Genomic DNA, 22247 nt, shown 5'->3' on the forward strand with positions numbered 1-22247 from the left:
TACCATGCTTTCATTCTTTTTCCCTGATTATTCTCTGGGGTACAGAGACCAGTAAAATAACTCAAAGAGAACTGTGGAGGAAAAGGGGAATAAATAATAATTTACCAATTGAAATAATTATGAGATTTTAGGGTTGACTTTTGATTTATGTAGTAACAGGAATTTCATATTACTTTAACAGAATGATAGTGGGAAGTGCAACCCGTTGATTGGGGCTGTGCAAGTGTTGTACTCTGCGGGCATATTGTGTTATAGGTAAAAAGATTGGGGACTTAGGTTGTTTTTGAAGATGCTTTGTAGAGGAGTCACATAGAGGGAGAGGAGGCATAGGAGAACAGGAAGTAGTAAAGTAAAAATAAGTTATTTATGTAAGTGTTCGTTAAATGAATAAGTAAGTATATAAACATGCAGATGACTTGCTGACTATCATTGTAGTATAAATTGTCTAGAGGAAAAGTAAGGCAGTGCACATCAGTTAGTTTCTCCACACCCTTGCCAATATTTGGTTTTTTGATAGTAGCCATCTGGATGGGTGTGAAGTGGTATCTCACTGTGGTTTTGATTTTCATTTCCCTAATGATTAATTATGTTGATCATTTCTTTTTTCATGTGCTTATTAGCTATTTGTGTATCTTGTTTTGGAAAATTGTCTTTTCAGGTCCTTTGCCCGTTTTTGAATTGGGTTTTGTTTTATTATAGGTGTACTTTATATATTATTGATTTTGATGAAGTCCAATTTTTGTTGGACTATTTTGTTGTTGTTGCCTTTGCTTTTGGTGTCTTAGAAATCACTGCCAAATCCAGTGTCACGAAGCTTGCTCCCTACATTTTCTTCTAAGAGTTTTATAGTTCTGGCTCTTATGTTTAGGACGTTCAGCCATTTTGAGTTAATTTTTGTATGTGGTGTAATGTAAGGGTCCAACTTCATTCTTTTGCATGTGGATATCCATTTTCCCACCACCGGTTGTTGGAGAGACTGCCCTTTCCCCACTGAGTGGTCTTGGCACCCTTGTTGAAAACCATTTGAGTGCGTATGATGGTTTATTTCTGGGCTGTTTATTCCATTGGTCAGAATGTCCGTCTTATGCCAGCACCATACTGTTTTAATTACTGTAGCTTTGTAGTCAGTTTTGAAATCAGGAGATGTGAGTCCTCCAACTTTATTTTTCTTTTTAAAGATTCTTTTGGCTGTCTGGGGTCCCTTAAGATTCCAGATGAATTTTAGCATGGGTTTAAACTCAGACCTTTAATATTTTTATATTTTATATAAATATTTTCATTTATGAGACTCTGTAGCAAGAACATACCTTTCTTGAGGTAAAATTTACTACTGTTAGGAGATGTAGTTTTTTCTCCATACATATCTTTAAATCGTATGGAAAGTAATGATAATGCTTAGTTAAGTTCTTGCCTAAGTTGAGTACATCTTAAAGTGATAGATGATAAAATGTATCTGGGTATTTTTCCAATATTTATTGACCATGTGTACTTACAATTATTATATATAATAATATAGCGTAGGGCTTCCCTGATTCCGCAGCGGTTGAGAATCTGCCTGCTAATGCAGGGGACATGGGTTTGAGCCCTGGTCTGGGAGGATCCCACATACCGCGGAGCAACTAGGCCCGTGAGCCACAACTACTGAGCCTGCGCGTCTGGAGCCTGTGCTCCGCAGCAAGAGAGGCCGCGATAGTGAGAGGCCCGCGCGCCGCGATGAAGAGTGGCCCCTGCTTGCCACAACTAGAGAAAGCCCTTGCACAGAAACGAAGACCCAACACAGCAAAAATAAATTAATTAATTAATAAACTCCTACCCCCAACATCTTCTTTAAAAAAATAATAATAATATAGCATAGATATTTCGAATGCTGTGTATTTTATATATGAACAGAGAATTTAAGTAATTTGATCAGAGTCACACAGTGTCAGAACTAAGATCTGAACCCAGAGAGTCTGACCACTGTGTTTAACTAAATATTACCACCATTTGGGCTGCCTCTGGACTGTTGAGAGGTTTAAATGAACCAAAGCATGTAACATAGGAAATAGGTGCTCAGAAAAAGGTAGCTGCTGCTGCTGTCATTTTTACTATCAACTCATTCTCAAGCACTACCACTGTCACACCTGGGTGTAAGGTGTTCCTTCCTCCCTTGGCCAGTAGGGCTCGTTTGTTACTTGTTAACCATATGGCTGTCATTAGCACTGCAAGTTGCTTACTGTTTGGAATTAGCTTCTGGAGTTGATATTGGAGGAAAGTCTTTCTGATAATTTGTTTAGATCCTAAATCTAGTAGGTAGAAAACGAAAGCTAGATAATGTTGTAGTTTTTCATGTTATAACTTTTGTTAAGTGAATGATTAATCACCACTTGAACAACTTTCTAGGTTTTTTCCATCTAAGTGTTTACCAGCTTTTTAGGCCCCATAAAATTCACACTAGAAGTTAGTATTCTCCTTAACTAGGTATTCTCCTTACTTGTAGTACAATTGAAGACGTTTCCTAACTTTGAAAATATGGTAGCTAAATAATTAATGACAACTTTGGAAACCTTTCATTTCTCATCATTTTAAAGGGAAAAAAATCACAAATACAGCAGTTTTGAGTGGCAGTAGTTTCAAAATTATTTAGCTTTATTTAACATTTCTGTTTGCTGTTTATCTTAAAATTTTTATTTGGCCAAAATACTATTTTTACTGTATACAGCAGCGCTTACTATGCTTCAATAACTGCGTATATTTTTCTAGTAATAGATATCGTGTTACTGGTGTGTTTCTTTGAAGATTATGCACATGGGTCCAGATAAAGCAATGATCTCAATTCTAGCACCCTCCAGGGGACAATTTTCAACCTGAAAATCATCATCTGTTCTGCCCGCCCCTAAAATTTAAGCAAACAAGTGTCTACAATTTTTGTGTGTATAAGTTAATTATTAGGTCTTAAAATATAACAGAATATTATGCAATTTTAGAGCTGCAAGAGTCATTTCAAGTATTCTAGTTAAACAGAACTTCTGAGTATTTTTGTTGAATGATCTCTGTACAAAAGAAGAAACCAAGGTCCTAAAAAGATGAAAGGATGAACCCAAGCCTTTGGGAGATTGACTGGTTTGCCCGAGGGCATCTAGTAAGGAGGGCGAGAACAGAGAGAGGCTGGTGTCTAGGTGGCCACTTGTTCATTTAATTTAAAAATTTTATTATCACAGAGTTAAGATCAAACATGGTTTTCCATATGAGCCATTTTAAGGGTGGGAAATTTGGAATTTTTTCTTCTACATTTGAATTTTGGCTAAAGATCAGAGTTCAGTTCCCAAATATTTTTATATTAGCAGGGATATTCTACTAGAAATGTTCATTTGGACCAGTTGGAATTTAGGTGACCCTAATAGCTGGGCGGTTGGTGTGCGTTTATGTCCCCAGGTGTGGCTCTGTTGCCGTTCGTGGATGAACGAAGACTGCGAGCTGCCCTGGAAGAGGTGTACCCGGACCTCACCCCCGAAGAGAGTAAGGCCAACGCCCCACTCAGGCAGCAGTGAGTCTGTGGGACACAGACTTCACGTTTCCGTATAAAATTAGACCTTTTGGGCTTCCCTGGTGGCGCAGTTGTTGAGAGTCCGCCTGCCGATGGCAGGGGACACGGGTTCGTGCCCCGGTCTGGGAAGATCCCACATGCCACGGAGCGGCTGGGCCCGTGAGCCATGGCCGCTGAGCCTGCGTGTCCAGAGCCTGTGCTCCGCAGCGGGAGAGGCCACGGCAGTGAGAGGCCCGCGTACTGCAAAAAAAAAAAAAAAAAATTAGGCCTTTTTTTTTCATTTGTGAATTTTTCACAAAGGGGGCAAAATCACTGATTTTACTTCTTTGTAACAAAAGTTAAATTTGTTTCTTAAAATTTATTATCTGTAAATTGAATAGTAATTAAATGAAACTTTTAAGTTATAAGTATTAGATTTCCTCCATCTCCCTTCTTCCCTTCCTCCTCCCCTACCCCCCAAATAACAATAACTTTGCTTGAAGGTTAAGTTGAGTCAAAAGCATTTGCTCTCAGAGTGTTAACTTGAAATGTTATTTTTCACAAAAAGTGGGATTTTGTCATTAATACTGACAGTTAAAATATTGGGAAATTGCAAGGCTGGGCTCCATTGGAAAATTTATTTAATACCAGTGTAACAAACCTATAGAAATAGTATCTCCATCAACCATCCTTAGGATAATTTTTGTTCTCAGATGATAAAATTAGTGTTTCCTCAGGGAATGTTTGTTTCTTATAATAAGAAATTGAGTTCTGTATAAATAAGAAAACTGACCCTTATCTTGCAATCCCATAATAATTCAGGTATATTTTAGTAATTTTTTTTGATAGTCATTGATTTTTGAAACCTTATCATCAAAGTTTTTTTTTCTTCTGCAGAGACATATCACCTATTTAGACCTATTGTTAAATTATTTTTCACAGACTTTAAGTTTTTATAATTAGATGCATCTTTTAATTTTGTTGTCATAAAAATTGCTCTTGCAGATATAATTGTTTGATCTTTATTCTTTTCCTACTTTCCCCCCAGCTAGAAGAAACAGTCTTGGAGGCGATGTCTTATTTGTGGGGAAACATCACCCACTGCACGACTTCCTTTCAGAGCTGTACAAGACAGGTTCCACAGAGGTACGGTCTCCCTTCCAACATGAAGTGTTTTTAAACAGTATATTTATTTGGTTAATTAATCAGGAATACCTAGTTAATTAATCAGGAACACCCTTTTTAAATTTGGTAAAATATAAACATGATTTACCATTTTAAGCATTTTTAAGTGTATAATTCTGTGGCATTAAGACCATGTACAAAGTTGTGCAACTACCACCAACTGTCGGTTTCCAGAACTTCATCTTCCCCATCAGAAACTCTGTACCCATTAAACAACATTAAACACTGCCTCTCCATCCTCCCCTCCTCCCAGCCTCTGGTAACCTCTCTTCTTCTTTCTGACTCTATGAATTTGTCTAATCTTGATGCCTCACGTAAGTCGCATCATATAGTAGTATTTGTCCTCTTGTGTCTGGCTCACTTGGCTTAGCATAATTTTTCAAGGTTCAGCCATCTTGTGTCAGAATTTCCTTCCTTTTATGGTTGAATAATACTCCATTGTGTGTATACGCTACATTTTGTTTATCCACTTACCTGTTGATGGGAACTTCAGTGGTTTCCACCTTTTAGCTGTTAGGAATGTTACTCCTGTGAACGTTGACGAACAAGCATATGTTTTAGTCCCTGCTTTCCAATCTTTTCGGGTGTATAATCAGGGCTGTGTTTTTCCACAGTCAGTGGATGTACCACCTGAACTATGCCATGGGATTCAAGGAAAGTTTTCTTTGGATGAAGAAGCCATTCTTCCAGATCAGTAAGTATTCATTGTATATAATTGAAGCGATTGGGAGGATGTATAGTTAGCATTTTTACTTTGTTGCCTAAATGTTTCATTTTCTAGTAATAATGAGAAAGTAGTGAGAAAACAAAACAACAACAGAATATCCCTGGACTAAAAAAAGACTTGGGGTCAAAGCCCAGCTCTTGGGGCAATCCGCAAGGTCAAAACTATTTTCATAATAATACTAAGGTGTTACGATGCTGTTTGCCTTTGTCTTTTCCTCCCTTGAGTGTATGGTGGAGTTTTCCAGAGGCTAAATGTAGTGTGATACCTCAAGAGATTGAATCAGAAGCGGATAACAGAATCCAGCTATTAAGATAGATACTAAGCCATGTATTAAAGAAAGTTAAAACAGTAACATTCTTCTCATTTGTTTTTGTTTTGCTTTGTAAAATATAGTGTTTTTTTCATAAAAATGTTATATAAATTAATGGTAGGTTTATTACTAAATTGTCTTATTAGGTTTTCAATAATAGGTTTATTAGTATTATCTTTAAATTAGTGTTTAAAAAATTTCTTAGTTTTGATTTTTAATAGGTAAATATTGACAGATATAACCAACATGAACAGAAGTTCTTTGGGGTCCTCAGTTGATAAGAGTGTAAAGGGGCTCTGAGATCAGAGTTTGAGAACTGCTGCTCAAGGGTATATAGATCCAGGAATAGAATTGCGGGTCATAAAATATGTGTATCTTCATCTTTTCTAGATAATATCAGGGGGTTTTCCAAAGTGATTACACTATTTTATAATCTGTGTCAGTTTGTGAGAGATCCTATTGCTCTGTTCTTGTAAACTCTTGGGATTGTCACAACCTTACTTTTTGTCAATTTGGTGGATGCTTGTTGGGATCTTGTGGTTGACAGTTGTATTTCTCTGATTACTAATGAAATTGAATGCCGTATGGTATATCTCTTAACTATTTGGTTTTCCTCATTTATGAAGTACCTGTTCTGTTTTTCTGTTAAGTTATCTGTCCCCCCACCTCCCCCTTTTTGGTTTGTAGGTATTCTTTACAAATTCTGATAAAAGCCCTTTGCCCATAATTGTTTTCTGTTAGTGAGATTACAAGCAAGGAAGACAAGGCCCTTTTTTAAAGATATATACGATTATATTGTTTTGCTGGTGCATTTTAATGATTCCTCAGAAACATGGCAACATCTTGCTTCCACTTATCTAAAAGGTTACGATTCACAAATAGATGGTTCTTCTCTTGTTTCTTTTTAGAATAGTATGTTCTCCTGTTCCCATGTTAAGGGATCTGACACAGAACGCTGCGATCAGGTAAGTTTCTCCAAACTGCTGACATTTGCCCAGAATGCAGCTCTGAACTTGCAGATAAGTTTAAGAAGACTGGTTCACCAGGAAATGGTAGCTGTTATTCCAGCAGTGCTTTGAGATTGGAGAGTCCCTGTGTTGCAGACCTCCTAGTAGAGCCTCTTGACTTTAAATTATGTATATTGTTAAGGTTACTGATTTAACAAGCTTGCTTCTCTGCTTTCTGGTTTCCCCTAACAACCTCTGATTCTTCCTGGATTAGAAAAGTGGGAGGTAGAAAGTAGGAGTTTCCAGGAGTAGTGTGCTGTGTATGTGCAAACAGACCTCTTCACCCCAGAGGCCCACACAGCTTCACCGTATTGTAAGACTATTTATTACATTTATGGTCGTGGCCCTGCTGAGTTTAAAAACAAAACTGTTAATATACTTTATTTTGGTTAAGATGAGATAGACGAATTTGTGGAATTTTTAAATCAACAATTTAAAACTTAAGGGGCTAATTTCTGCTATCTGGAAAACTTATACTTCATTTCTTCAATGGTGACAGCATTTTCTACTGAGTATGTAAAATATAGCTATTTAGATAAAAATCAAACTTACTACTCATTTATGTAACTGTTGTATGTAATTACTAATCTTGATGGCAGGGTTTATGTTTTTGTTTTCTTCAGTCTTTAGATGAGAGTAGGGCAAATATTCTAGTAATTCAAGGATTTTGTAAAAGCTGTTCCTGAATACTCCTTTCCCACACGTTATTGTTTCTCTCATTCTCAGGGAATATTTTGGATTTTACTTAAATTTCTCATTGTGACGTATAAGCATGTTTATTTTCCTGTCTTTCATGGATTTAGATAGCAACTGCCATTCTAGAAAGGCTTTTACTTAAAGAAAACCATTGTGAATTTGGAAAATCTTCCTAAACTAGTTGCCTTTATTTATCTCTACCCACAATTTTTGTTTATCTTTGCACATAATTTGTCCTGGCTCTTTGTCTGTGGGCTCTTTTGTTAAGGGTGGGATTCAGAACCATAAGCCAAGCTGCTGTGCCCACCACAAACAGTCTGGCTGCGGCAGAGCCAGTGTGGACTCTGTGTATTAACCCCTGGGGTCTTTGGCTCCCAGCCGAGCTTCAGGCCAGTTAACTCCCACCTGTCCTCTCTGTTTGCTGTGCTCCTCAATTTCTCAGCATGTTCTCAAGGGTCTTCCTTCACAGCCCTCTAGAAATAGTTAATTCTTCTTAACTATCTAATTAGGATAGAGACTTGCGCAAGGGAAGAGTTACAAACTTGACATCCTGGAGTTTTTGTTTGTATGATGATATGGTGGTGGTGATTTCTGAGCCTGAAATGGCCTTTGGTGGTGTTTGGTATCCACTGTTTTTACAGGATTTATTAATTTATAAAAGAAATCTGAGATTCAGCTGTATATTCAGGTATATATTGAATATAACTTCATAATAAAATTGACTTAATTGAGTTGATTTCCTAGAGATTTCGTGAAAGACCAAAGTGTTAACTCTTACCGTATGAGGTGATTTTCAGTGTTTTCTCTGAGGGGTCATGTTGAGGCTGAGATGCAGTTTACTGTAGTTTTGCGTGTGTTTGTTTCAGGGTTTCTTGTGTAGCCCAGTGTTTTTTTTTGCTTTATAAACAAAAAATCTGAAAAGGTAGCTTCCATAGTCAGCTGCCAGTTCTGTTTTGACTCTTGATATTTTCCCCCTTCTCTGTTTGCATGCATCTGGTATTGCATTCCATGTTTGAGAAGTTGCTTCCTCACATTGACTTTAGGTAGATTCTTCTCATCGTGTTAGGTCTTATCTGTAGTATTGAGAAAGTATATTTTAGAAGTTATTGAAGTATCTTAAATTCATAGAAGGATTCTTAAAGAATACAATCAGCAGTTACCTAGGATTTTTTTTTCCAATTCTGATTCCATAAATCGTTCAACATAGTAGTAGTTTAACTTTGAACAGAGCTGAGCTATCTCCCTGAATTTTCCTCAGTCTGCTCTTCCTCCACCATTGTAATTTGCTTAGCATAGTATTTTAGAATAATTCTTTGTCAAATTTAAACATATAAAACCTGTATATGATTTTTAAATTACAAAAAAGTTATCTTCCTGGTGTAGCAGCACAATTTTCTATCCATCTGGGGGAGTAGATGCTCGCACACCCCCTTGGTCTCACCTCGGACTCTGTGTCCACACTGGCTGCTTTGTTCTGCGCCCCTCACACGCCTCCTTGCCCATCTCTCCGTTCTGTCCCTCGACCTCCTGTTCCCCCAGATGCCCAGATTTAGGAGCTTTGGCTTCTCACTTTACAGGACTCCATGTACCTACACCACTGCTCTGGAATATTTTTTTCTTCCCAATTATTTTTCATATCTGGCTTTTCCCAGTGAGCCTGCTCTGTACTCGCTCCTCCTGGATTACCGTAGTGCTCTCCCAGCTGATTTTTTTTTTTATGCCACCTTCCTTCCCACTGAATCTGTTGTCTCATCTTTCTTAAACACTGCCACCCCTCGGCGATCTTTGGTTCCTGCCCTAATTTGGTGGAGCCGTGCTCTGCGCCTGAGTGCCCACAGCTCCTCAGGGACACCTCCTCCTTGCTCTCCAGGCTGGTCCCTTCCGTGTCCCACTCATCCCTGTGCCTTCCTCCCAGTGCTTGGAATGCTCTTCCCTTTGCCTACCCTTCATTGCTTTTCTTCTCTTCTCAAAGGTAATCTGGGTTTATGTAATCTTTAGAGATGTTTTCATTAGTAGCATTGTCAGATTTCTCTTTTTCTCTCATGGCACCTTGCATCCTTCTAAACACCATGTAAAAGCTTGGCTTTCATACTGTTGGAACCTGTGTTTGCCAGATTCTTCTAAGAGCCCAGACTTACTTCTTCAGAGGACTGCTTCTCAAAGGTTCTGTGTTCACTTTTGGATGGATCAGGCAAGGGATAGAATGTTTTCTGTCTTCAAGGAGATGTTTTTAAAATGTGGATGTACGTGAAGATAGATTTTTAATGTAATGACCATTACTGCCGTGTTTGTAAGACTCATGGTTGGCAAGCAGGTAACTTGAGATCCAAAACCTGAAGAAGTGGAGGACACACGGAATCAGTAACAGAGTTGATGGTTGGGAACACTTGGGAGGGTTTAACTTTCACTGCCTGTAATACTTCATAGGACACAACTGGTTAGCCTCTTCTGATAGGATGTCAGAAAAGACATTGTTAAGTCCTATAAACTCTTTAAGTGCTTTAAAATGTCAAGTATATGAATCGTGAACAGTTTGCAGTGGTTTGCTGATTGAGCATTAATTATGGAATGTATCAGGGAAAGGTAAAAATGAAAAGATTTCTGGAGTTTTCTGCTTTCTTTGTGATGTGTCCTAGCAGTCTCAAACAATAGTAGTACTTAAATAGCGTTTCTAAGGATAATTCTTAAAGTGAATGGAATTGGAAAAGGTGTTGTGCATTCTGGTTTTTTTCTATTGAGACTTTGCTGCAAAGTGTCTAAAGTGCTACTTGTGATAAAAATAAAAGCACTGTTCAGTTTCCTTACTTTACAACTATGCTTAGGTTTAACATTTTTAATTTATTGTCCTTAGTGTGTTTATGAAGACAATTAAGTGATTAAAATAATAGGGAGGTTACCTACCAAGGAGGGGATCTACTGTACAAGCCCTCGTCGGAGCTGGTCTGGAGGGTAGAAGCTTATGCTGGCTGAGTCGGCGCTGTTCCACCTCGAGGGAGTGGTTAACCCCCCTCCCCTGTTCACCAGTTAGATGAAACAATATGAATCTACGCACCGTTCTCTGACCTTAGCCGGGCAGCCTGTTGGGTCCAGAGGTTGTTCTGTTAACTCGTCTCCTCCCTGAGGGTGCTTCTGACTTTATCTCCATATTACTGCTTTCCCTCCCCAGTAAACTCTCCACAATTAATGCCTCTTGTTTCTAATGGTGGGAATTTCTCAGAGTAATCTATGTTTTTTTCCCCGTTATTTTTATTTATATATTTTAGTATAATGGAATTATTTCCATTATTTTTAATGCTCTACCTATAAAAATTTGAATTACGTTAACCTGAAAAAAACCAAAGGCACTTTGGAAGTTTGGATCCAAATAAAAAGTTACCCTTTGGACCTTTGCCTAATGGGTTCCTGCCTAAGTCTGTTTTACTTTTAGGAAGTTTAAGTTGTGGCTGATGTTATCACATTGGAAAAAAGTACAGTAGAGTTGTGCTTTAGCTTCTGTTGTTACTTTAGTTTCTAGAAACATAATAGTTCTTAGTATATATTTTGGGGAACAAATTAAAATACAAAAAAATCTCACAACCAGTAAAAGCTTAACTCTTTCTAGGGAGAATAAGTCTTCAGATTGTTCTCAAAGATCCAAGGGGAATGAATGCTTTAATCTTTCAGATCGTAAGTTGTGTCCCTTGTCCCTTCAGTGGGGGACCTCCAAGCTTATTTTTAAATACTCCTTTTCTGTCTTCCAATGGCTTGAACCATATTAAGTATAAGATCACTCTGTTGAGTGTAGTTCTGAGGGGAAGTGGGAGAGATACAGGAGATTGTTTTCTTATTAGCTTGGAAATGTTTTCCCTTTCAGAACATGAACATGAATAATGGAATTTTAAAAACAGTTTTATTGAGGAATAATTGACATATAATAAACTGCACATATTTGATGAATAAATGGATTTGTTTTCTCAAACATTACCTTCAGCTCTCTTATTAAACCTCTTGTAACCGTTGTCTTTCGAGAGAAAGTATCCCTATGACCTGGGATTCTCTCTTCTCCCTGGGAGCTTGTTACTTGGCTGTTTCTTTCACTTCTTAGTTTCAGCTCTTTCTGTGCGCGCCTTGCAGGTGTTCCCCTAGAGCCCTCACCTAAGCATGATCTTCCTTCCAGCTCCAGCCCTGCCATTTCTTTAGCTCGCCCAGCATTCCCTAGGCTAGGACTGTGACCTCCTTTTGGTTCTCGCCCCATCTTTCTAATGCAGTGTGGCCGGGTGGTTCTTTCTGAATTGCATCTTGGATTGCTTTTACTCTGACAACTTGAAGTGGCCTTACGTTGTGGTCAGAACAAGCCCTTCATGACAACATTCCAGTTCAACCAGGCCGTCTTACTGCCCACTTCTGTTCACATACTTTTTCATTCCAGTTCAGCCCTTCTCAACCGGGGTCCCACCTGAGAATTAAGTCTTGAGAACTTAAAGCATTTACTGCATGTAATGAACCAGTTTGTATCCTGTGCCTTTAGAATGGCACTGGTTATGTATCTTCCTTGGGAGAACTGAGAATGTATGTAGTCACTTAAATCATTTTTTGTAGGGCTTGTTACTTCTCTCCCAGATCCCCATTGAGAAGGCTGCTCCAATTAAATGGAGCTACCCCTTTCCATGTCTGTTCTATCCTGCAGCCAGTCCTGTCCCACCTTCAACCATAGCCTGTTGGGTGCTGTCTTCCTTGGTCCCAGGTGAAAGGCCTCCCTCCACCATACATACATGCATTTAGCCCACACTCACAAGGGCGTGTGTGTGGAAGGCACGTGCACTCACATGCTTTGATTCAGCGTCTTTCCTGTGCCTGTTGTTGCCTTTTCCACTTTCTTCCTTATTAAACTGTTATTAAACCTTTTCTGTCTATTTCCCCTATTAGAAGGGGAGGCAGGTTCCGTGCTTGGTCAGTGTTTGTGCCCCTGATCCCACCGTGAGACCGTGTATGCAGTGGGCACTCTGAAAATTTGTTTGGTAAACTGCCGAAAAGGCCTGCTGACACTAAGAGGAGTATTTTGAGATACTTTAGTTGCAAGTCTTGCTTTATCACCAGATTTCTCTCTCTCTCTCTCTTTTTTTTTTTTTTTTTGGCCACTCCACGTGGCTTGTGAGATCGTGGCTTGTTAGTTCCCCGACCAGGAATCGAACCTGTGCCCCCTGCAGTAGAAGCTCGGAGTCCTAACCACTGGACCGCCAGTGAAGTCCCCAGTTTTCTCTCTTTACTATGTATCTACAAAGCCCTAACAGACCCAGATACCTATCTCTTTCTCTTTCACGCTCTTAAACCTTTCATACTGCCTGTTGTGCCTGGCCCTGCCCTAAGCCATCTGGAATAGAGAACATCTGAGATAAAGACAGTTGCGGTGAAGAGTGAGTTTGTAAGAGGAACAGATTGAATAAATGAAGTGTTGTTCAGCTGTTCTTGAGCTTATAGTATCTTTATTATAAATGAAACTATTTTTGTGTACTTAAAATATACAGTTAAATCCTACTGCAACGAAAATTTCTCTATAACAGATGGGCCTTAATTATTTTAAGTGGCAGTATTTGAAGAGGAAAAAAAAGTTAGCTATCTAAAATGTCAACCGGTTCAATAAAAGCCTTTTTCACTGATTGCAACTGTAATCTGTAATCTTTGGAGGATCTTTGGAGAATATAAAAAAGCAAAAAGAAGGAAAGGAAATGGTTGAATGTACAAGTAACCTTTTGGTAAATGTGTGTCTAGTCTGTTGCATGTGTAATTTTCCCATGTCATTAAGTATTTTGTTACTACATTTTAAAAAATATCAATTGAGGATACCGTTTTTAGAAAGAACCATAGTTTCTTTAACCAGTCCACTATTGTCCATACACTTAGGTTTTACAGTTTTTCAACATTATGAATACTGATGTTATGAGCATCCTTAAGTATAAACCAGGCGCGTATCCAGAGTCCTAGAAGAGACGTTGCTGTGTCAGAAGGAAGACTTGTGTGCTTTGGGAGGCGCCTGCACACACACACACACCCCCCACCAGAAAGGAGTTTGGTCCAGCTTGTTAGTCTGAATGTACAGCCTTTGTGTAGTGTTCAAATGGTGACTGTTACATTATCACAGAAACACACATTAGTAGAGCAGGATACAGGCTTCCAACTGGGAGGTTTTGTGTTTTTTCCCCTATGGATTATTTGTGTTCTTTTTTGATTTTGCAAATGTTTCTGTTGTTGTTTGCATCTTTCTTGTAACAAGAGCTGATCTTCTCTAAGATGCCAGAGGGAGGGTCTTTGCCATGGCCTGAACAAAATGAAAGGTGTTTTCTATTTTTTGTTGTTGGAAACCTCTTGGACCTGTCTCTGATATTATACTGGAATTTCTCAAGAGTTGGGCAGGCAGTGTCTGTTATTTCTCTGTGATCACTCACAATTAACTTGAACATGACTCTTGCACAGAAAGTTACACGAGGGCCATCCTGGAAATTAGTGGCAGTTTGGTGAGGAAGATGTTTAGCCATTTGGCAATTTGGCAAAATCCAGGGACTAAGATCATTTTTGGAGAACATTTGAATTTTAGTTATTCTGTTTAAAGGTCAAAAGTGCCTAGTTCCTTGGTGGCCTAGTGGTTATGATTCTAGGCTTCCACTGCCGGGGCCCAGGTTCAGTCCCTGGTGGGGGAACTGAGATCGTGCAAGCCACGCAGTGAGGCCAAAAAAAAAAACTTAAATAAAATAACGGTGAAAAGTGCCTGAGTTTACATGATAGTTAAGCGAGGCTAATCCAGTATAATCACTAAATTGTGTATTGTTCTCTTCTAGTATTAATTTTAAAGACCCACAGTTTGCTGAAGATTACATTTTTAAAGCCATAATGCTTCCGGGAGCAAGGTAAACAACAATGCATTTATAAAACTCTCCAGGTTTATTTTGTATAAGCAAAGTTCATCCCTATAACTAAATTTTGTATTTTCAAATGGTTAGAAAACCTGCACCGGTACTGAAACCTGGCGACTGGGAGAAATCCAGCAATGGGCGGCAGTGGAAGCCCCAGCTCGGCTTTAACCGGGACCGGCGGCCCGTCCACCTGGATCCGGCGGCCTTCAGGGCTTTGGGGTGAGTGGTAGGTTTCTCTGTGTGTGTATTTTGCTTTTTCTGGGTCTTCCACAAAGCATTAAGTCAGCATTTATGCCACAAATATTTAATATTTAATTAAATACAACTATTTTGCAGATATTTTAATGACTTTGATACTTTTCTGCTTTTCTTCATTTTTTAAAATTCACTTCTGTTTCTTTGGTCTATATATTGCTTTATGTGTTGCTTGAGAATTCCGTTATTTTCTCTTAAGAGATTTTGCTGTCTAGAAGACCGTTATTTCAAAAGAATAAAACGTGCTCTTTACCCTCAAGAAAGTTCTGGCCGAGTTCATGTCCGGGTGTCCCCAGTACCTCTGAGCAGAGCCATCACCTCCGGGGCTTGTACCCAAGCACTGATGTCTCCGTGCTGCCTTAATGTGTTTCCTGGCCTGTTAGTCAGGTTGAGTCTCTTTTAAGATGTCTGCTGGCCATTTGTATCTCCTCTGCTGTGAATTTCTGATTTTTATCCTTTGCCCTTATTAGCTATCAAATTGCCTTTTTCCTAGTTATGGAGACAACCGTATATAAAAGAGGGAGCTTTGAAATGGTAACACATAAAGCTGGGATAAAAAGAGCAATGTGCTGGGGTAAATATTAATGAGTTATCATCTATGAATTAATGATGATAACTCATAAATAGATATTTCCAATTCATAGGAAAACCTTAAGATTCAAAATGGGATTTAGGCAGTAGGTTACCATCAGCAGCATGTACGTTATACAGTGGCTAGTAAGGGACAGTGGGGTCATGGGCTTTGGATCCTAAACGTCTGGATCAGATGCCGTGTCTACCACTTGATATGTTTGTTCACGTTACTGCACCGCCCTGTGCCTCCATTTCCTGTGTGTAAAATGGGAATCACAATCACACCTACTTAACTCATGAAGTTGTTGTGGGGTTAACTGCTTAGCATAGTTTCTATTGTGGTTGTTTGGTCGTCTTCATTCTTAATAGTAAAAGAAATGCAAATCTAAAGTATTCTTAAAAGATTTCTTTTTTGCATTATTTCAGCCATTTTGGAAAGCAACATTTAGAAATACCTCTAAATAGAGTTTTAAGTTCTGAAGGTACTCTGAACTTTTGATCCAGATTCCTGCTTATTGGAATTTATCCTGAGAAGATATTTTAGAGGAGCCTAGTTATATGCCCAGATCTCTCTAGGCATTGTTGTCTATACTACTGGTACTAAATGGTGGACTAGTTTAGTAATATGAGATATCAACATGTAAATATTCTATAGGTATAGATGTTAACACCTAGGAAGACTATGAAAGATATAGGGAAATGTTTGATATATCAGTAGTAAACTGAAAATAGTAAGATATAGAGTAGTAGTATATACAGTTGACCCTTGAACATCTCTGGGGTTAGGGGCACTGACCCTCTGAGCAGTCGAAAATCCTCAACTGTGGATTGTATAGGACTCTAGTATTTACTATTGAAAACAATCCACCTATAAGTCGACCTGCGCAGTTCAAACGCACGTTGTTCAAGGGTCAACTGCATAGTGATAGCAACAGCATGGGTTTTTGAGGACAAAACAAAATATAATGCAAAAAAAGAAATAGACTCAGATTATTTTTTGCATAAAGTAATAAATATTTACATGATTATTAAAAATCTTTGGTGTGATAAGTGAATATTTGCTGTCACCATTATCGGGTACTGTTTTGAACTTTGTCCATTATAAATCTTTTAAATTTGCATTGTCTTAATCAGATCTAGTAGTACAAAGACGGCTGCCAACATTTATTTATTATGTGTTGGATATATGTCTATATAATTGTTTTGCTGGCTGGGGGGTCCTTTTATAGCCATGTTATGCCCAGAGGCTCTGGAACTGGCGTTTACAGCAATGCTGCACCACCACCTGCGACTTACCAGGGAAACTTGTACCGGCCACTGTTGAGAGGACAAGCCCAGATTCCAAAGCTTATGTCAAGTAAGTTTTCAGTAATGGATTATTTTACCTGCTAAATTAAGTACTGCAACAAAGGGTGGCTTCTGATCTTCATTGCTAAAAAGATTTATTATGTCAGTGCAGACATAGTGGACTTAAAAACATAATGTTTAGAAGAATTATAAGAGAATACTTCATACAGACTTTCAGATATTTTTATCTTATCTGTATATAGTTAATTGAATAATATGAATTGGATTTCTTATTTTCATTTCTAAATCTGCTTCTGGGTGAACATATGCAGAAAAAGGTATGCGAAACAAGCTCCTGTTTATTCCATTAATACAGGTAATGGGGCAATTAAATCAGGTGCAGTAGACATGGAATTGGAATTACTTGAAAGACAACGGTATCTGTTTCTTAATTCAAATCGTATCTTAGTAACTGCCTAACATAAAGACAGGCGTTGCTTTAGGTAGAAATATGCCTTTAACCTTGTGGTTCTGTGAAGACTGTGGCCTTTCCTTGACCCCTTATAACTTGTTTTGTGGGCAGAAGTGAATCAGAAATGTTAACTGTGAAAGTGATTATATGGCATTTGGATTGCAGTGGAAATCGGAGAAAATAGTTGAGTGTTGGGCTTCGGACTTTGTATTAATTTTAAACTGTATCCCCATTAACTGTTGTGTCTGAGCTCTGTGGCCGGGCTCATTTTCAGGGAAGTGTAGGTCACGTGCCAAGTTCTCAGAGCCCTTCCTTTGTGAAGCCTGTGCTTCTGCATTCCGGGTTGTCTGGTTGCTGCCCCACCAGTCAGCCCCTGCGTGGGGAGGAGGGAGACAATGCGGCAAGATGCTAACATTTGTTAAATCCAAGTGTCGTAGCATTTAAGTTTTTTTCTGAATGTTTCAAATAGTTGATAAAAATTAAATTTAGAAAAAACAGGAAGGGCTACTCTATTGCAGAGAACCCTTAGAGCTCCTTTTAAACCAGTTACACCTGTCAAAGAAAGAACCAGATTAAAGTGAGGATTGTTGGGAAATATTTATGCTTTGTACTTAGTATTGTTTTCATGCTGATTTAGTTACAAAACCATTTTTAACCTGAAGCCCTGTAAGAAAGGAGTTCTGATGGTCTCCTTCTCTCAGGGTCCTGTTTTCACTGTGTTCTGTCTGTCTGTGTGTCTCTCTGTGTGGCTTAATGACACTGAATGGCGCATTGTTAGACTCCACCATGAAATCTGTGGACTTTAGCGGTTTTATTCTATTTAGTGAAGGAAGCACAGAAGGGGCACAGGGTTTAATGGGCTTCTTGGAGATCTGCTTGGTTACAGTAGTTCCCTCAGCTGCTTTCCCCCGAAAATTTAGCAAATAGCATTTCTGAGTATTTCCATTTGTAATGCATGCGGAATATGTATCAACATGTACCACATACAACAGAAAAGTCTAATCACTTTGTAGGAGTTATCTGTGCCCTGAGATCTCACCAGTGAGCGGTGAGAGCATCTCCAGCTAATTGTTAAAGCCAGCTGTTTACTCAGACGTTCTTTATCAGTTCCTTTTTCCTTGTGGCTCTTTGCCATTTATTTCTATCTCTACTGGTATCACAGCTGCCAAATACGGGGACAAAATGAGATGCAAGTGCTAGAACCAGGTATAATCTCTGTGGATTAGTTTAGCCAGTACTTCTCAAGACCATGGTTGTGGGGAATTTCTGAGGTTGTTGCATTGAGTAGACTTTCCGAGGTGTGGCAAGAGGTTTGAGTAGCAGAGGTGAAAGCACACGTGCTCTGTGTTAAGTGGCTTCCTTCCACCTCCTGTTTCCTAAGGCCCAGTTGCTGGCCTGCTGCCACCATAGTTTATCCAGATGGCACCTGGACATCTTACTTAAAACTTTGAAGTCTTTTTTTTCCACTAACTTAAATTGACTTATTTTTAATTTGTAAAGTGTATCAATACATTATGGTTTTGATGCGCTTGCTGTATTTTTTCAAATATACATCAAAATGAATACAGCCACGAAGAGAACAAGCTTGTTCATGGACCCCCAGAAAATCATCTTCTGTACCACCTGTGACATGTACCACACTTGGGGAAATATTGCCTAGATCAGTTTTGCTTAATCAGGGAATCATAGGCCATATGAGGATCTGTAAAAGTCATGGAGTCCCTTCCCAGAAAGTCACTCAGTGTGGGATTCATATAAATCCAAATACTGCATCCGAGGTCCCCTTCCACCCTGCAGGATCCTGCCCCAACAGTAAGAGAAAGAAGTCAGAAAGTTCTTTTATTTATCAAGGTCATACCAGAGGTAAAGAATTTCATACCCTTCAGGGCCTGCAATTCTAGAGTTCTTAGTTTGCCTTTTGTGGAAACAGACAACTCTTGTCAGCATCTGGGCATTTTATTTAAAATAGTGGGGTCCCCTCTTCCCTTTTATTACTTTGACTAACTCGTCATTTGCTGTTTTATAGCACTTAATTAGATAAAATTTGTTTATACTTACAAAGAAGCTTTGATTAGAAACTTTGATTAGAATCTGTTCCACTTAGAATCTCTTTAATTACATCATTAAAAAATAGGAAATATGCTTTGTGAAGTAGGGATTCACTTTGAGCAAGAAACAAGTGGCCCTCTCTGCCTGGCGACTTGTAAACATTGAGTCACCTGAGGATCAGTGCTGGGACTCTCATTGTATTTAACATATCTTTTCAAAGGGGGTGGGGATGGGAGGAGTGAAAAAGTTTATGGAAAAAAATCAACCAGGATGCGATATTTAAATTGAGCCAACAAGGGGGAATTTGGAATACTGAGAGAAAACAATGAGCTTGAAGTACACTGCAAGTAGTCAGGTGGTATTAAGCTTAGAATATAAAATTAGTCACAGAGTATGCACTGGAACTGATTATGAAGGTAGGGAGGCTGATTTTTTTTTTAACTGATGTTTTAAATGTATGTTAACTGTAATACATGTTAGTTAAATAAAATATGGTGTATAATAGTAAAACATTTTAAAAACCAATAAATCCATGATCGTGAAGTAAGCAGTGTTTCTTCTGTTAATTCTTCATATATGCAATTTTTGAAAATTAGGTTATTATACAGGTTTTCACATATACTTTTTATTAAAATGTAACATACATAAAGTGCCAAATCATAAACGTACAGTTTAAATTTTTTTAATTTTTATTTTTTTGCGGTACGCGGGCCTCTCACTGTTGTGGCCTCTCCTGTTGCGGAGCACAGGCTCCGGACGCGCAGGCTCAGTGGCCATGGCTCACAGGCCCAGCCGCTCCGCAGCATGTGGGATCTTCCTGGACCGGGGCACGAACCTGTGTCCCCCTCATCGGCAGGTGGACTCTCAACCACTGCGCCACCAGGGAAGCCCTACAGTTTAATTTTTATGAAATGATCACAGTCATGTAACCACCACTCAGATCAAGAAACAGAAAGTTGGGACTTCCCTGGTGGTGCAATGCTTAAGACTCCACGCTCCCAACGCAGGGGGCCTGGGTTCGATCCGTGGTCCGGGAACTAGATCCGACATGCGTGCCTCAACTAAGAGTTTGCATGCCACAACCGGGGAGCGGGCGAGCCGCAACTAAGGAGCCCGCTTTGCCTCAACTAGGGAGCCTGCCTGCCGCAACTAAGACCCAATGCAACCAAATAAATTAATTAATTAAGAAGTTATTGGTGCCCAAGAAGCCCCCCATTGTGTCCTCCCCCAGGCACTGCCCCTGCCCATTAAAGACAACCTGACTTCCATAGATTAGTTTTGTCTTTTTTTGTTTTTAACGTAGTATCTAACAGCCTCTTAACACCGTTACCCTTTTTAAATTTGCCCTTTTAGTTGGATGTTTTGCTTCTGAGATTTATTCGCCTGTCGCTGTAGCGCGAGTTCATTTGTTCTCATTGCTTCCTGTGTCCCATTATGTGACTGACCGTCATTTATCTGTCCAGTTGGGATAGTGTGGAGTTGGTCCCCAGCTTGGGGGTGCTTGGAATGGACCGCTGTGAAGCTCTCACGTCCTGGTGCGTGTTGTAAACGCTTCTGGTGGGTCCGTTCCCAGAACTGCAAGGTCAGGGCTATGTGCACAGTCACCTTTCGTGAGAAGTGCCAGACACGGCCCGGTTTACATCCCCGCAGCAGTGTGGGGGAGGTCCAGCTGCTCCCTGCTCTAACCAGCCCCTGGTGTTGTCAGCCTGTTCGCTTTTAGCCACTCTGTGGGACGGGTAGTGGAAGCTCACTCACGTTGAATTAGCCTCTTCTTGGTGACTTGGAGCAATTTTTCATGTTTATTGACTGCTTGGATTATCTTTTTTGGTGATGTGCTTGTTTGGGTCTTTTGTCCATTTTTCTACAGGGTTGTCTACCTTTTTCTTTTTACTTTGTAGGAGTTCTTTTATAGTCTGGTTATGAGTTTGTTTGGGGGTTTTTTGTATTGGAAGTATCTTTTTCCACTTGAAAACTTGCCTTTTCCTTTTAGTGTCATCTGATGAGCCAGCATTTGGGGAAAGTGGGTGAGGCGCATGTGGGAACTCCTTGTGCTCTTGTAGCTTTTCTCTGGGTCTTGAATCATCACAATAAAAAACCGAGGACAAAAAAAATTCGTAGATATTTCATGTATTTTGATGTTTTTGTAAGTAATATCTTTTAAATGTCATTTTCCTGTTGCTTGTATATATAAAGAGTTGATTTTTAAATATTGACTTTATCTGACAACTTCACTAAAATTCGTGTATTCCGAAAGTTTGTATGTTCTTTTGGATTTTTTCCCTACTCAGTCATGTCCTCTGTGAGTTGTGACAGTTCTATATATTCATTTTCTAATCTCGATGTCTTTTGGTCTTTTTGTTTTATTGCACTGCCTGGGACCTCCAGTGTGAGTCAGTGTAAGTGGTGATGGTGGGCATCCTTGTTTCATTCCCAGTCTTAAGGGGAAAACCTGTAATATTTCACCATTAAATATGATATTTGCTATAGTTTTTTCATTTATAGAAGGAGTTTCCTTCTATTCCTTGTTTCTAGTGGGTATTGAATTTTATCAAATGCTTTTCCTCCATTTCTTGAGATGGTAATGTTTGTTTGTTTTTTTCCTTCTGTTACATGGTGAATGTACACAGATTGATTTTTGACTGTTAAGCTAACCTGGCATTACTGGAATAAGCCTAATTGTTTGTGATATATCAATTTTGTGTGCGTGTGTCAGTATAGTGTGGGTTATTTTTTCATCTCTGTGTTATGAAAGATTAGTTTATAGCTTTCTTCACGTGTCTGGCCTCATAAAACAAGTTAGAAAGTGTTTCCTACATTTTTGTTCTCTAATAAGGGTTACTGTGAGCTTGTTGTCATGTCTTAATTCTTAGACTCACACAAACCACTGAATTCTTCTCTTTTTTGGCAAGAGTTTTAAAAAACTTTTTAAAGCAAAAAAAATGTGCAGTTACATCTCGTTTCTAGAACCACAACTTGCTTGTGGAAAGACTTGGTGGTGGTTCTGTTTAGGGAGAGATGGTGAAAGTCTGGACTGATCTGTGGTGAAGTGGATTCCAAGTGGAGAAGGTGGGAATGGAGGCGCTAAAGGGCTGTGTAGTTGAACGTGCGAAGTGCAGGAGAGAGAAGATTCCAGATGAGGCTATTTGTGCACTGAGGGCACCTGGGGGACTAGAGAGTTTGGAAGCACAGGAGGATGGAGGAAGATGGAAGAACATGATAGTTCTGATTTGTGTGGAAGTTGAAATGCCTGAAGACATTGATGCCATCTGCCTGGAGGTAGCGATAAGGATCTGA

General features: G+C 39.2%; 1 protein-coding gene across 7 annotated transcripts in view; it reads left to right on the forward strand.

Annotated features, from left to right (window-relative positions):
• XRN2 (5'-3' exoribonuclease 2) overlaps positions 1-22247 on the forward strand; it is a 79433-nt gene that overhangs the window by 44284 nt on the left and 12902 nt on the right. For 3 of the 7 annotated variants that reach the window (XM_089896517.1, XM_022594204.3, XM_089896518.1), the window contains 7 exons: positions 3415-3498; positions 4554-4651; positions 5305-5384; positions 6636-6692; positions 14243-14311; positions 14405-14536; positions 16375-16502. In XM_089896517.1, the coding sequence (XP_089752643.1) occupies positions 3415-3498; positions 4554-4651; positions 5305-5384; positions 6636-6692; positions 14243-14311; positions 14405-14536; positions 16375-16502 (648 nt within the window). Of the gene's footprint in view, positions 1-3414; positions 3499-4553; positions 4652-5304; positions 5385-6635; positions 6693-14242; positions 14312-14404; positions 14537-16374; positions 16503-22247 lie in introns of those variants that run through there. The other 4 variants (XM_089896515.1, XM_089896516.1, XR_016387863.1 and 1 more) reach the window with 4 other exon arrangements.

This window comes from Delphinapterus leucas, chromosome 15 (genome assembly GCF_059928025.1).
Source record: "Delphinapterus leucas isolate spDelLeu-1000000601 "Yukka" chromosome 15, BTC_Dleu_Yukka2, whole genome shotgun sequence".
Classification (NCBI taxonomy): Eukaryota; Metazoa; Chordata; class Mammalia; order Artiodactyla; family Monodontidae; genus Delphinapterus; species Delphinapterus leucas.